Source organism: Pseudorca crassidens, chromosome 5 (assembly GCF_039906515.1).
Source record: "Pseudorca crassidens isolate mPseCra1 chromosome 5, mPseCra1.hap1, whole genome shotgun sequence".
NCBI lineage: Eukaryota > Metazoa > Chordata > Mammalia > Artiodactyla > Delphinidae > Pseudorca > Pseudorca crassidens.
Genome location: NC_090300.1, coordinates 148,988,237 through 149,001,617, shown reverse-complemented (window position 1 = coordinate 149,001,617; position 13,381 = coordinate 148,988,237). Strand labels below are relative to the sequence as shown.

Here is a 13,381-nt window from a genome sequence, read left to right as displayed (position 1 = left end):
AGACTTAAGTAATGCTATTTCTTAATCTCGATTTTAGACATCTGTTGATTTCCTACAATAGAAAATGAGTTAGCTCTCATACTATCCTCTCTGCAACGTGTATCACCCACACATGCATACTACATTTCCTCTCCCACTAGTCTCCCAAAACGATTTAAGATGTTAGCTGAAATCTGCATTCAGAGTTCAGTATGACTATATTAATACCGTTTGCTGTCGAGCCCTGTATTGGTTTATGATTACATTTCCTTTAGGGACAACTTTCCGTTGTACCTGGAGTCAACTGTCTTGCTTTTTCATTTGCTTGGTTTTCTGTGTTCCTAGCACTACTTCACCCAAACCTCTCCTCGCTAAGTGTGAAGCTCCTCCCAACACTCAGGTGCCTCAGGTAATATGCTAGCTCCATTTTCTTCTGGAAATGAACTGCTGGGAAATCCCCCGTCTGTGCCACCTTGGACGTCCCCTGGATTCTGAGTCGTATACCTTCCTCTTCCGTGGTCTGCTTTCTCATTTTGATGGAGCTCATCTTTTAGAGCCTTCCGAGCTTGCATATCTAAAAGATCTTTATTTCTACCCTTATGTTAGATTCATCATTTGAATGGAAGTAGAATTTTACATTGGAAATTATTCCTCTGCGTTTTTGTTTGTTTTTTGTTACTGGGAGTTTTTTTTAAGATCATCTCTATCCCTGGTGGTCTCAAATTTCTCAACAACATGCTTGACGTATTGGTTTGCCTCCCCTATTCCCTGCCGAATTTATTGTGCTCGGCATGTTGTAGTGCTTTTTTCCAGTAGTTTTTGCTATGTAACAAACTACCCCAACCATAGCTTAAATTTGGGAAGGACAGGCTGGGCAGCTTTCTCTTGGGATCTCTCATGCAGTTGCAGTCAGGTATTGAATGCAGGTATTGGGACTGTGGTTATCTGAAGTCTTGACTGTGGCTGGATGTCTGAGACAGCTCACTTACATAGCGGGCATGTGATGTTGCACTGTTGGCTAGGGGCTCAGCTGGGGCTTTCGACCTGAGTAGCTATATGTGACCTCATCACGTGGCTTGGCTTCCTCACAGCAAGGTGGCCTCAGATAGGACTTCTCACATGGCATCTCAGGGCTCCAAGTGCAAGTGCCCCAGTGAGCGAAATGCAAGCCCAGCTTTGGAATCTGTGCAGGATCACTTCCACTTCATTGTATTGGTTACAAGCATCTGGTTATAGATTAAAGGGACGGGACATAGGTCCTATTTCTCAGTGGGGATGAGTGGTAAGACCACATTGTAAAAGAGCATGTGAGATGGGAGATTTTGCAGGCATCTTTAGAAAATATTCTCCCATGCTTTTCCAATCCAGAAAACTTTCCCCAATTCTGGGAATTTTTGGAAATTATTTAATACAATTTTCTCCTCCACGGTTTCCCTTTGGAACTCCTAATACTCAGATGTTTGACCACCTGTATCGATGCTCCAATTTTCTTTTCAATTTTTGTATATCTTTATCTTTTTATTCTACTATTCTAAAATTTCTCTATCTCCCTGTTCTAGTGATTTTAAAACTGCTACCATATTGTGAATCACTATATTGTACACCTGTAACATATAAAATTGCACATCAGCTATACTTCAATTAAAAAAGTTCAAAAAAAATTTTAAACTGCTGCCATATTTTTAATTTCTGAGAGTCTTTTTCTTAATGTTTCTTATTAGAGACGACTCCTATTCATTCATTCATTTACTCAGTATATACTTTTGGAATGTTTACCATATGCCAGGCATTATTCCAGGTGCTGGGGATATAGCAACAAATGAAACAAATTTCAGCCCTCACAGAGCTTATATTTTAGTGGGGGAGACAGACAATAAACAAGATAATTACGCAAAACATTTGGTATGCTAACTGGTGACAAGCACAGAAAAAAATAAGTCAGGGAGGGAAAGAGTATGTCAGGATGTTGCACTCATGAAACAAGAACCATCTATCTCTGTGAGGACATGTTTTCATCAAAGTCCTCTTCTACGACTTTCAATCATCTCCATTTCTCAAAATTTCCTTTTTCGGGACTTCCGTGGTGGTGCAGTGGTTAAGAATCCGCCTGCCAATGCAGGGGACACGGGTTCGGTCCCTGGTCTGGGAAGATCCCACATGCCTCGGAGCAACTAAGCCCATGTGCCACAACTACTGAGTCCATGTGCCGCAATTACTGAAGCCCACGCGCCTAGAGCCCGTGCTCTGCAACAAGAGAAGCCACCGCAATGAGAAGCCCCCGCACCACAACGAAGAGTAGCCCCCACTCAGCCCAACTAGAGAAAGCCCGCGCGCAGCAACGAAGACCCAATGCAGCCAAAAAAAAAAAATTTCCTTTTTCGTTGCCTTTCGTGGTAGAGGTTTTCCTCAAATGTTTGGCTCATGTTGATGATCGGGCTCTGAGGAGCTTGCTGGAAGCTCTGTGCCAACAGATACAGCCTGCCAGCTGATAGGCTTCTCTGTTTTTCCACTGGGTCCCAGGGGCCAATGTTTGGAGGTCTTTGGGGGGAGGGCCATTTGCTCCAGAGAAATCCTCCTATTGTCCGGAGCTATACGGCTGAGTGGGAGAAGTGGAACTGCCACAACAGTGGAGACTTTCACTCAACACCCTGCTTTCAGTGGTCCTCAGCTATGTCTTGTGCCTGAGTTCACACCTGCTCTGACTCCACTGCTGCAGGCTTCCGTCCAGGTAGGGGAAGGGGTCTATTGTCAGATTGCTTCTTGTTCAAACTTTACACCAGTTCTAACTTCCGCACCTTCCTGGGGCTCACGGGCAAGAATGGTCTTTTTCCCCAGTGGCTTCACCCCGACAGTGGGTTGCAGCTTCCTCTGGCTTGCTAAGGCAGTGAGTACTCCTCCTTGCATTCCTGGCCTCTCCAATTTTGTTGACCTCCCTCATTTACTGGTGCTTCCTCTCCCATTCTTTCACTACTATGCATTTTTGTCTCTTTTATTACTTTATGTAAGTAGGGTTTAGGTGGGAAACGGAAGTCAATACCTGTGCTCAGTCTGACATGTTTAATTGGAAATCCCCCCCCCCCACCTTTTTAACTACTGCTGGGCTTTTCTTCTCACATCTCCTGAGATTGCTCTTGTCAGTCACCAGTAAATTGTCTTGCCACACCTAGTTGCCAATTCTCAGACCTCATTTTACAATCCCTTTAAAATCTCCGCACAGATCACCATGTCTTCACCTGGCTTCCCTGACTCCACATTCCTCTAGTTTTTCTCCTCTCTCTGGCCACTCCTCCTCCTCTAGGTTGGAAATGGTTGGTGCCCTAGGACTGATCCTGGAAATTCTTCTCTTTGGAACACTCACGCCCTAGCTGATTTCATCCAACCTTATGTTTTCAAACATCACCTGAAAACAGGCGACTCCCAAGTTTCTCTCTCTAGTTCTGTCTTCTCTCCCGAATACCAGCCTGTCTACTCAGCCTATCCACTTGAATGTCTAATGGGCATCTCTGTCTTAACATGTTCCTAATCTAAGTTGAAAGTTTTCCCCAAACCTTCTTCTCTACTTTAGAAATGACACTATCATATGCCCAGTTGTCCATGCCAAAAACCTCAGAGTCTTCCGTGTCCTGTTTATTGGACAAGCAGGAATTGGTAGGGTGCAAGTGGAGAGAAGCATTATTTTTTCTCATGACTCTCCCTAGAAACTCTTATCTGTGATTCTCAGATAGATTTTATAGGTTTTTCCTATCTTAGAAATTTTTTTTTATAAATTTATTTCTTTATTTTTGGCTGTGTTGGGTCTTCGTTGCTGCACATGGGCTTTCTCTAGTTGCATTGAGCGGGGGCTACTCTTCGTTGCGGTGCTCGGGCTTCTCATTGTCGTGGCTTCTCTTGTTGCGGAGCATGGGCTCTAGGCGACAGGCTTCAGTAGTTGCGGCACGTGGGCTCAGTAGTTGTGGCTTGTGGGCTCTAGAGCACAGGCTCAGAAGTCGTGGCGCACGGGCTTAGTTGCTCCGCGGCATGTGGGATCTTCCCGGGCCAGGGCTCGCACCCGTGTCCCTTGCATTGGCAGGTGGATTCTTAACCACTGCGCCACCAGGGAAGCCCCCCTATCTTAGAAATTTTAAAAAGAGGATTATTGTTTTGCTCATAAAAAGTCCAGTCCAGTAAAATATCAAAACTCAAATTCTGCTCCAAGCGAAACCTATTTCCTCCCTTAGCTTGACCAGAGTCAGAGTTTGAGATGTCCATGTAGGCTGGAGCCCTTATTCCCATGCTTTGTGTTTCCACAGTGGAGGGACGTCCCTGGAGAAAAACTTCCAGCCTTTTTCCCTCTCCCAGGGAAGTGTGAATTGGTGAATTTAGGAGAACAGACAGGGTTGACCATGCTCAGCCTCCTCTGGGTACACTTTCTGGGGTCAGTAGGCTGACAGGCATCCATCTGCTTGTTGGCACCTGGCTGCATGGTGCTTGGTGGGACAGCTCTGTGGAAGCTGCAGTTGTCCCCCTGGGCCAGCGGCTGGGAGGTCTATGTGTCTGATTTAGCGGTGGAAGTAGCTAGCCGTCTTGATCGTCCATCTAAGCCGTGTCTTCCAAACTAGTTTCTTCTCTGTAGCAAGGCTGGTATTGTGATATCCAAACCTCTTATTGCTGCGTCTTCTTCATTGGTTTCTGAACTGGGATAGGGAGAGGCAAGTGTCCTTTACTGACCATCTAACAGCCTGATATTCCACTAGGGGAAGGTGTATGTGTGCTTTCATTTGCAAATCCCCCCTTGCCCCCTGGCTTGCTGGGGTTCATGGCACGGGGATAGGACTCAAGGGACGGGCCCAGAAACACTCACCTAACTGGGGAAGCTGTGACCTGATGTCAGGGCTTCTGTGCGGAAGACGAAGAAATGGTGGGGCTGTCCGTGAGCTCCTGCAGAGCCGCCTTTGGGACCTCAGTGTCCGCACAGTTTCCTCCAACTCCGCGGAGCCCCCGGCTCCTGCTGCACACCCTGCGGTCACTTTATCCTCACCCAACTACCCCCAGTCCTTTCAGCACGTTCTCCATCTTCCTCTCGCTTCCTTTACAGTCCAGGCCTTCCACATTTACTTCGCCGGGACCGCAAAACTTCAGGGCTCTCTCTGAGTGGCACAAGCTCTCCCAGCGTGGCTCCCTCCCAGGGCCCGGAGGTGCTTGGCACCGCTACCTCGAAAGCCCCACGGCAGAGCCTTCGGTCTGCCTGAAGATGCACTGCCCTCACCTGTCAGCCCCTCTCCTGCCCTCTCCTGCCGGCTCCCCTCTCCCGTCAGCCCCTCTCCTGCCGGCTCTCCTCTCCTGCCATCTCCCCTCTCCCGTCAGCCCCTCTCCCGTCAGCCCCTCTCCTGCCGGCTCCTCTCTGGTGTCATCTCCCCTCCTGTCAGTTGCCCTCCCATCAGCTCTCTCCTGTCAGTTCCTCTCAGGTGCCCGCCAGCGCCCCTTCTCCCCCCGGAAGCCTTTCCCCCGCGCGTCGCGCCCTCCGCGGGACCTCGCGGCCATGTCTCCCCTCACTCACTCACCTACAGCCTCCGGCCTCTGGCCCTTCCTCAAGGGCACTAGCCGCTCCCCAGACCTCCTGCCTTCCGGCCTCGGGTGGGACCCTCCCCAAGTGTCATTCAGTCTCAGGCGCCCCCTGGTGGCCTCGTCCTGGCGCTTCGCCCCACAAGTCGCTCCGAGGCTGACAGACTCCGGCGGCAGGCGTGACTGGCAGTCGCGTCCCTCCCGGCCTCGCCCACTCACCAAGCCCCGCCTAACCACCCAGTCCCTCCCACTCAGCGCCCCGCCCCCACGATCCCGCTTCGTTCAATGTTCTCCGGCCCCGCCCCCACCGCTCAGACCTTCGCGCTCCACCACTGAGCCAGCCGGCCACGCCCCGGACCCACCCTCACCGCTCTCTGATTGGCTGCGCGGGCATCTTCCCATCGCGTTCTCCGGTCACCAGGTTGTGGCTGGTCCGGTTGCGGGGCGCAGGCTGAGGGGAACCGGGAGCGCGCGGCGGTCATGACGGAGGGCACGTGAGTCCCCGCGCCCCTCGAGAAGGGAGGGCGCGGTCGGGGGCGCAGCGGAGGGGTCTCACTGGGTCGGGGGCTTCCAGCGAGGCTGCTGCGCCGTCCGGCCCCGCCCGCGGTCAGTGGAGACCTGCGGCACCGGCCCTGGGGGCGGCGAGGGGCGGTGAGGGGCACGCTCTCCTCCGGCGGTGTCGCCCGGGGACCTTCTGGGGCCGGGCCGAGGAGAGCCGGGTGGGGCTGGGGGTCGGGGTGGGGACCCGGACGTGGGCGGCGGTCCCTGTGGCCTGTGTCTCCTCTCCTGGGGAAATGATGGCGCGGTGTTTAGGTGCAGAAGCGCGCCAAGAGGGTTTTTATTTTGCAAGGTGAGGGAAACAGTGGTCTGCTCGCAGGTCGTTGGGGTGAAACGGGAAGTTCGTTGCGCCTCTGGCCTCTGACCTGGCGAGCAGGTCACTTGAGCACGATCGCTTCCAGGTGTCTGCGCCGAAGAGGGGGACCCTATAGGACAGAGCCCGCCACCGACCTCAGCCGCTGGCGTCTCAGCAATGAGAGGGGGAGGCAGACGTGGACATACTTCCAAGGAGAAGAAGACCCTGGCCGAGGGCAGTCTGGCCTGGAAGCTCACTTACTGGGCTTGGACACCGTAAGTGTTGATTCTGCTCGCCACGTGCAGTGTCTGGGACGCCACCAGACACCCACCTGCCTCCCTTCTTGGCAGTGGGCACCAGGAGCCGTAGGGAGCCTTAAGCAGCTAGATGTGAAGGGCATTTTTTTCTCTGGTAAAACAGAAGGGTTGTGTACTGTGCACCTGTGTCTCGTGTCGCCAAAGCTGTTTCCTACCGGAGTTAATCGAGGTAAAGATGGAGCATGAAGTGAATGGGCCCCTTTGCTTCAATCCCTTTATCACTAAGCTGTGTGTAAGAAACTGCTCTAACTTCGTTTTTGTTCAGAAAAAGAAGTTTCTGATCTAGTGAATTTCATAAGAGAAATTCAGTTAGTTAGAGAGTATGACATAGAAATGGGGTCTCCCTGTCACTGTGCCATCCCATGGCCCCTGCCCGAGGGAGGCCTGAGTTCCAGGTCTGGGTGGGCATCAGTGCCCCGCCCCACACACTTGGGCACCTGCTTTATTCAAGATGTCTTGGAGAAGTTGTGAAGAAATTTGCAAATGTGTGACTGGAACGCAGAACCATGAGAATGTGGAACCATTCATTTGCTAAGATTGGCAATACCATCATCAGAGTTTTAGGCCTTTTCTTGAAACAGCTGAAACTTTCAAAGCAATTCAGGTTTGTCACTTTGACTTGGTCTCTAAGTGCCAAGGCCTCCTCTGGCCTAGCTGCAGACCACTTAGCCCTCCACTCCTTTTTCTTCTTTGCAGAGGGGTTACTTTAAGGACTTGCCGAAAGCCCACACAGCCCGTGAGGGGGCTCTCAATGGGATGACGTTCTACGCTGCACTGCAGGCTGAGGATGGCCACTGGGCGGGTGACTACGGTGGCCCGCTCTTCCTCCTGCCAGGTAGGAAGGTGCTGTTGTGGCCTGTGGGCGGGGCCACCCTGGGGCATCCTTGGCGTCTTGGCTTGCTCTGGTTCAGGCCTTTGGTGAACGTCTGAGGTGTGAATGCGTGAACAGGTGAAAAACTGGGAGCTCACATAGAAAAGAGCTGGGGAGGTTGCCCTGTGCCTGAGTTGTCCTGTCGTTGCCAGGGGATGGGAGCGAAGGCCCAGCTAGCTAGCGTTCTGAAAGAGGAAGCAGGGGGTGCTTTGGGGGCCAGGGGAGGCTCTTGAGTCCCAGTGCAGAAGAGGGGCATCAGTGGAGGGCCTAGCCTATGCCAAGGTGCAGAGGTGGGCAGGAATCTTTTAAGTCCTGTGTAGGCAGCTTGTGTGTGTGAACTCAGCTGAAGTGCTGGCCAGGAGAGCTCAGCTGGGACCTGTAGGTGCAGGTTGGTGAGTTGTAGGAGGACTGCACTTGGAGCCCTTGGGTACTGAACTGGTTTGGCTAGACAAGTCTGTTTTGCATCCTGGGAATGTTTCTCTGAAGAAATGCTCAGCTTTGTAATCCGGAAAATTCCCTGCATTTATGCAGAAGGACCTTTTCCTTTAGTGGCAGTAGAACTGGGAGTCCATCAAGCTCCCATCTCTGCTTTGACTCCAAGCCCTGCTGCCTCCTGGACTGTACAGCTTTGTATCTTCCTGACTAGGGACCCAGGGGCCTGACCCTTGGGGACAAGTCTTTGGGCTTCCTTCCCTTGGTCTGACCTGGAGCCTGTTGAGACGTTTCCCAAGGATCTTCATGGGGAAGCAGTGACTGCACGGGCTTGCTCTGACCCTGGGCAAGGTGACGGGACTTCACCATGCCTTGGCTGACTCATCTGTGATGTGGGGATGATGGGAATTGGGTTTGGTCCCATGTGCCTGGCACCAGGCGCTCAGTGGGTGATTGGTCATGGGGACACTGCATTGGTTTGTGCCTGCTGCTGTAGCTCTGGGCTCAGCCTGCTGCCCCACCTGCCCTCTGCAGGCCGTAGGTTGGGGCTTTCCTCTCTCCCTCTGGACTCTGGACAGACCATCTTTCTCAGGTGGACACTGGCCTGTTTGGGGGTGCCGTCTCAGGGTTCTTCCATGGCTGGCTGAAGTTTGACCTGTCTTTCTGCTTTAATTTGGCAAATGCTCATGGAGGTCATGACTCTGTGTGGCCCGTGTGGCATTGAGCATCACTGTGGTGATCACTGACTCTGGGGTTGGACCTCCTGGGCTCCAGCCCCAGCCCCACCACTTAGGGGCTGTGCCTCAGTTTCTTCGCCTGTAAAATGGGGAAGACCTGCTCTGCTTCCTGCTTGTGTGTTTCCCTGTCTTGACAGCATCATACCTGTTATGAAAGGAGATGGGCTTATTTCTGTGAACCTCTGTGCTGTCTCCATATCTATCTGCCTTTCCAGAGTGTGCCTGTGTGGGTGTGTCTACTGGGGCTTCTCATGCCTCTGGCCGTGGTTGGGCATCCATTCCATGACACGTTGTTGCTGGGGCCTGCCTGAGACCCCGTGTGCTCGGTGCCGTGGGCACGTGACTGATGGAGCCTAGGCCAGGGGTAGGGTGGAGGGGCGGGGGGTGCTCAGGAGGGCTAGGCTGGGAACAGAAGGTTCTTTGTGGGTAACATTTATTGTTGTCCATCTTGCAAAGTGATGTGTGCTATTAAAATTAATAAAATAGGAAAATGTAAATGTAAGCGAGTAAACTACCCCATCCAGGGATGACCTGTTTAGTGTTTCTTTCCCGTAGGCACGTCAGTAGTGTGGGACCTTGGGAGTGGCTGGGTGGGCTCTGCACGCCCCATGTGATATGTGTCACGTGTGCTGTTGCTGCTGCGTCTGGGGCCCCAGTTCTAAAGTCCCTGATGGGGCCGGGAATAATAGCCTTCCCAGGCTTGTTTCCACAGGAAGGAGACCCTAGCGGACAGCTGCCTGTTACCTGGGGTTCTCAGGAGGAATGGGGCCTGGGCTTGGCAGTGCTGAGTGCCTGCTGAGGAGTATGTTTTCTGCCGCACAGGCCTCCTGATCACGTGCTACGTGGCGCACATTCCTCTGCCGGCTGGATACAGAGAAGAGATTACACGGTACCTGCGGTCGGTGCAGCTTCCTGATGGCGGCTGGGGCCTGTGAGTCTGCCCAACCCTGCGTCGCTGCGTGTGTACGCATGCACGTGCACCCCTGTTCTTATGTGGGAGATGCACCTGTCAAGGGTGGGGTGACTGCAGCTCTGGCCCCGGGTGGACAGGGAGAGCCTGTCAGAAGGGAAATGGGCTGGAGGCTACATGCAGGCTGGGTCCGGGTTTCCCTGGGGCTCTCAGAATGGGCCTGTTCACTTTCCGGGCCTCGGTTTTGCAGCTCGCGTTGTAATGAGTTTCATGACTGATTGAGAGACTCCTGAGACCCATATAGCACAGTGAAGACCATTTGCTGTCATCACTAAGGCAGAAGAAAATTGTCCTTGACCCTGGGATGGCAGCAGGGAGAGGCAGGCCGGGCAGTTCTCCCCATGTTTCAGCCTGCCTTTCTGTGGTGTCGCTCGCTCTGGGAGCAGGGCCCTGTCCCAAGGTGGCCAACTGCCTGCCCACCTGGCTGTGGGGCCCTGGTGCTTCTTGTCCTGCAACCAGGACGTTGGCCCCTCCTGGGCTGGCGAACTCCACACCACCAGCCTTCCTTACAGAATCCTAGGAGGACAGCTCAGCTCTGCTTGCCTCCTGGATGGGGTCGTGGGCATCTCGAGCTTCAGATCCCAGCTCTTTGCCGTCTGGGTCCTGGGACAGACTTGAGGTCTCACCAGTGCCTTCGCCTGCCCTGGCATGCTGCCTCTGGAGCTTGCTCCGTGGGCTGTAGTGATGTAGGGTCTGCTGATGGGCCACTGCCTGGGGTCATGTTGATTCAGCCATGGGAGGTAAACGGACAGGGCCGGGCAGGTCCTGGAGGGAAGTTTTGCTGTGCTCTGCAGCATGCGGGATCTTAGTTCCCCCACTAGGGATCGAACTTGCGCCCTCTGCATTGGGAGAACGGAGTCTTAGCCGTGGGACCACCAGGAAAGTCTTGAGGGCAGTTTTGGAACTGCTCTGGTGTCATGGAGGTGCAGGAGCTCCTCCTGGAGAGTGGCTCTTCTGGATGCTTCTCGTGTTGTTACGTCATTCTTGATTTGCTGGGGAAATTTAACGGAAGCGTTGCTTAATTTCTTACGAGTAATGGAAGACGTCATTTTCTCACCTGTCTCCTGCTTCTGTAGGCATATTGAGGATAAGTCGACGGTGTTTGGGACTGCGCTCAACTATGTGTCTTTGAGAATTCTGGGTGTGGGGCCTGACGATCCTGACCTGGTGCGAGCCCGGAATATTCTTCACAAGAAAGGTACACCCTGCATAGCACGTGCTACGTAATAAAGAGTTCACGTTACCTCAGCATAATGAGTGCTCGAAAATGGGAAATAGAAAGGTGCACCTGCACTTCACATACAGCAAAACACGTGAGCCAGGAAGGTGTCAAAGCAGAACAGGAGGAAGCTGTCTAACCTTGCCAGTAAATTTTTAAAACACAAATAAAGGTCGCCATATAATTCTGTTTGTTTCGCAAATGGGCAAAAGGACTCACGAACAACGCGCTCGTGCGTTGCTTGTGGGAGTTCTCCTTCCCGGGGGCAGCCTGGCCGCACGAGAGTGGTGGGAGCTGGTGGGGCTCTGCCTGCACCCTCCGCCCTCGCTCTCCTGTGTGTCCTATAGGGCTCCTGGGGTGACTCCCTCCCCTCGGCCTGGGGATGCCCTTCTTCTCCTGCTGCCTCGAGAACGTTCACTGCTCCTCTGCAGAGCCCGGAGCGTCTCACCCGCCTGCCCTCCCCTCACGGACATTCCTCAGTCTGCTCGCCCCCCCTGCTCTGTGCTCGCACACAGGGGCTTCCCATCAGCACCTCGAAGCCCCTTCCTGCTTCAGGGCTCCGCATGTGCCGCTTCGTCTGCCTGGGATGTCCCACCTTCCAGCCAGCCCCGCTGCCTCGGGGGTTCCTTCTCACGCTTCGCCTGGCACCTTGCATGTCACTTCCTGACCTGCCACGTTGGGTTACGCCTCCTGCTGCACTTTCTCACGAGCCTGCATTCTTCACACGTGTGTTGCTCTTACAACGAATCCATCGTCAGCTTCTGGGCTCACTAGTGTGAGGTCCCAAGGCTGATTTCTGGTTCCTTGTCTGGGAAGGAATGTCTTCAGGCCATGCTTCCCTAGTAGCTTTGTGGGTTCTTTGCCTTCTGCACACCTGGGTTTGGGGTGAGACCTCCTTGTGAATCGTGTCCAGGATGGTTTTTCTGTGCTTGGGACCAGTGCTGCTGGGGGTGGCTCCAACACGGGGCCACAAGCATCCCCACAGCCACAGTCCACATCCGTCTGCTGCGTGGGTACAGTGCTGCGCAGGACAGCCAGGTGGACTCAGGAGGGAGAAGGCCGAGCGTGCACAGTCAACTCCCTCATCACCTCCAGGCCCGTGTGGACAGGGGCTGCCGTGTGCGCCTGGGCCTCTCACCTTCCCAGCTTCTACTTCCTGGGGGCAGGGGCCAGATAGGCTTGTTCTGGGGAAGACGTCGGTCCCACCCAGCAGCCTTGGTGTTGGGTGGTCCCGAGTGGTTCTGGAGCCTGCGTCTTACCACAGGGAGAGGATCCTTAGCAGGCCCGCCTTTTGAAGGGGACCCGATTCCTGAGGGTCTCGTGTTCACAGTCAGAGGCAGGTGATGGGGCCTGTTCTCTCCCCACAGGTGGTGCTGTGTTCATCCCCTCCTGGGGGAAGTTCTGGTTGGCTGTCCTGAACGTGTACAGCTGGGAAGGCCTCAACACTCTGTTCCCAGAAATGTGGTACGCTTCCCCATCTACGGTCACCACTCTCTTCGCGAGTAGAGTGGTGCCACCCTGGGTCACTTGCTGCCTGTTAGTCGGATGAGGGGCTGTCCGTTCAGTGGAGTTGGGTGGCGTTAGGCTCCTGGCAGAGCCCCTGCTTGGCTGAGTCCTACAGACGATAGGAGGGAGGGAGGTGCAGGGGCGTTGGGCCATGTGGCAGGTGGGTGGGGTCCCGCCTCGCTGGTTACAGAACCTCTGGTGTGGGGCGTGACGTGCTGCCTTTGTTGCATAGATGCCTGTGACTGTCTTGTTATGGACATTTTGAGCATCTATAGAAATAAAGGAAAGGAGGTGATAGCCCATGCAGGCCTCCCCAGCCCAGTGTTGGGTGTGCCGTGCTGACTGTCCCCCTTGTCTTTTTTGTTGGTGAATGTTAAAGTTGATCCCAGACATTCTGTTTCCCCTGCGAACTCTTCAGTGTGTGTGTTTTTTTTTTTTTTGTACGCGGGCCTCTCACTGTTGTGGCCTCTCCCGTTGTGGAGCACAGGCTCCAGACCTGCAGGCTCAGAGGCCATGGCTCACGGGCCCAGCCGCTCTGTGGCATGTGGGATCTTCCCGGACCAGGGCACGAACCCGTGTCCCCTGCATCGGCAGGCGGACTCTCAACCACTGCGCCACCAGGGAAGCCCTCAGTGTGTTTTTTAAAGATAAGAATTTTCTTCTAACAGAACTACAATAGTGCTTAAAAACTCAGCAAAATCAACATTAATTCCATATTGTGTGATACTTATAATCCACAGATTTTAAACATTTTGTGAATATCTAATGAAGTCTCTGGACATGTGTCCCGAATACATTCATATACATATAAGTACCCCAATATCACCGTCAGGAGGTGAGGTCCCTGGAGCAGGGAGCTGTCAGGGAGGTTGGGGGGCCCTTGCGCTAGGGGACTTTGGTAGAGGAGAGGTGCGAGGTGAAGGGGCCGATCAGGAGATGACAGCAGGGGCCTGATG

At 53.6% G+C, this 13,381-nt stretch overlaps 1 protein-coding gene and 1 long non-coding RNA gene across 11 annotated transcripts in view; one reads left to right on the top strand and one right to left on the bottom strand.

Annotated features, from left to right (window-relative positions):
* Positions 1-811: 811 nt before the first annotated feature.
* Positions 812-5,709, bottom strand: LOC137225561 (uncharacterized). The gene is made up of 3 exons (XR_010943902.1): positions 5,520-5,709; positions 4,820-4,966; positions 812-4,652 (listed from the first exon to the last, which is right to left on the bottom strand). It is a non-coding gene; the product is annotated as an uncharacterized lncRNA (long non-coding RNA).
* A 171-nt stretch (positions 5,710-5,880) lies between these two features.
* The window catches only part of LSS (lanosterol synthase), a 42,593-nt gene continuing 35,092 nt past the window's right edge, over positions 5,881-13,381 (top strand). For 3 of the 10 annotated variants that reach the window (XM_067739733.1, XM_067739732.1, XM_067739739.1), the window contains exons 1-6: positions 6,269-6,370; positions 6,480-6,648; positions 7,387-7,525; positions 9,553-9,661; positions 10,777-10,898; positions 12,287-12,383. In XM_067739733.1, the coding sequence (XP_067595834.1) occupies positions 6,315-6,370; positions 6,480-6,648; positions 7,387-7,525; positions 9,553-9,661; positions 10,777-10,898; positions 12,287-12,383 (692 nt within the window). In that variant the 5' untranslated portion in view covers positions 6,269-6,314. Of the gene's footprint in view, positions 6,127-6,266; positions 6,371-6,479; positions 6,649-7,386; positions 7,526-9,552; positions 9,662-10,776; positions 10,899-12,286; positions 12,384-13,381 lie in introns of those variants that run through there. The other 7 variants (XM_067739737.1, XM_067739731.1, XM_067739738.1 and 4 more) reach the window with 6 other exon arrangements.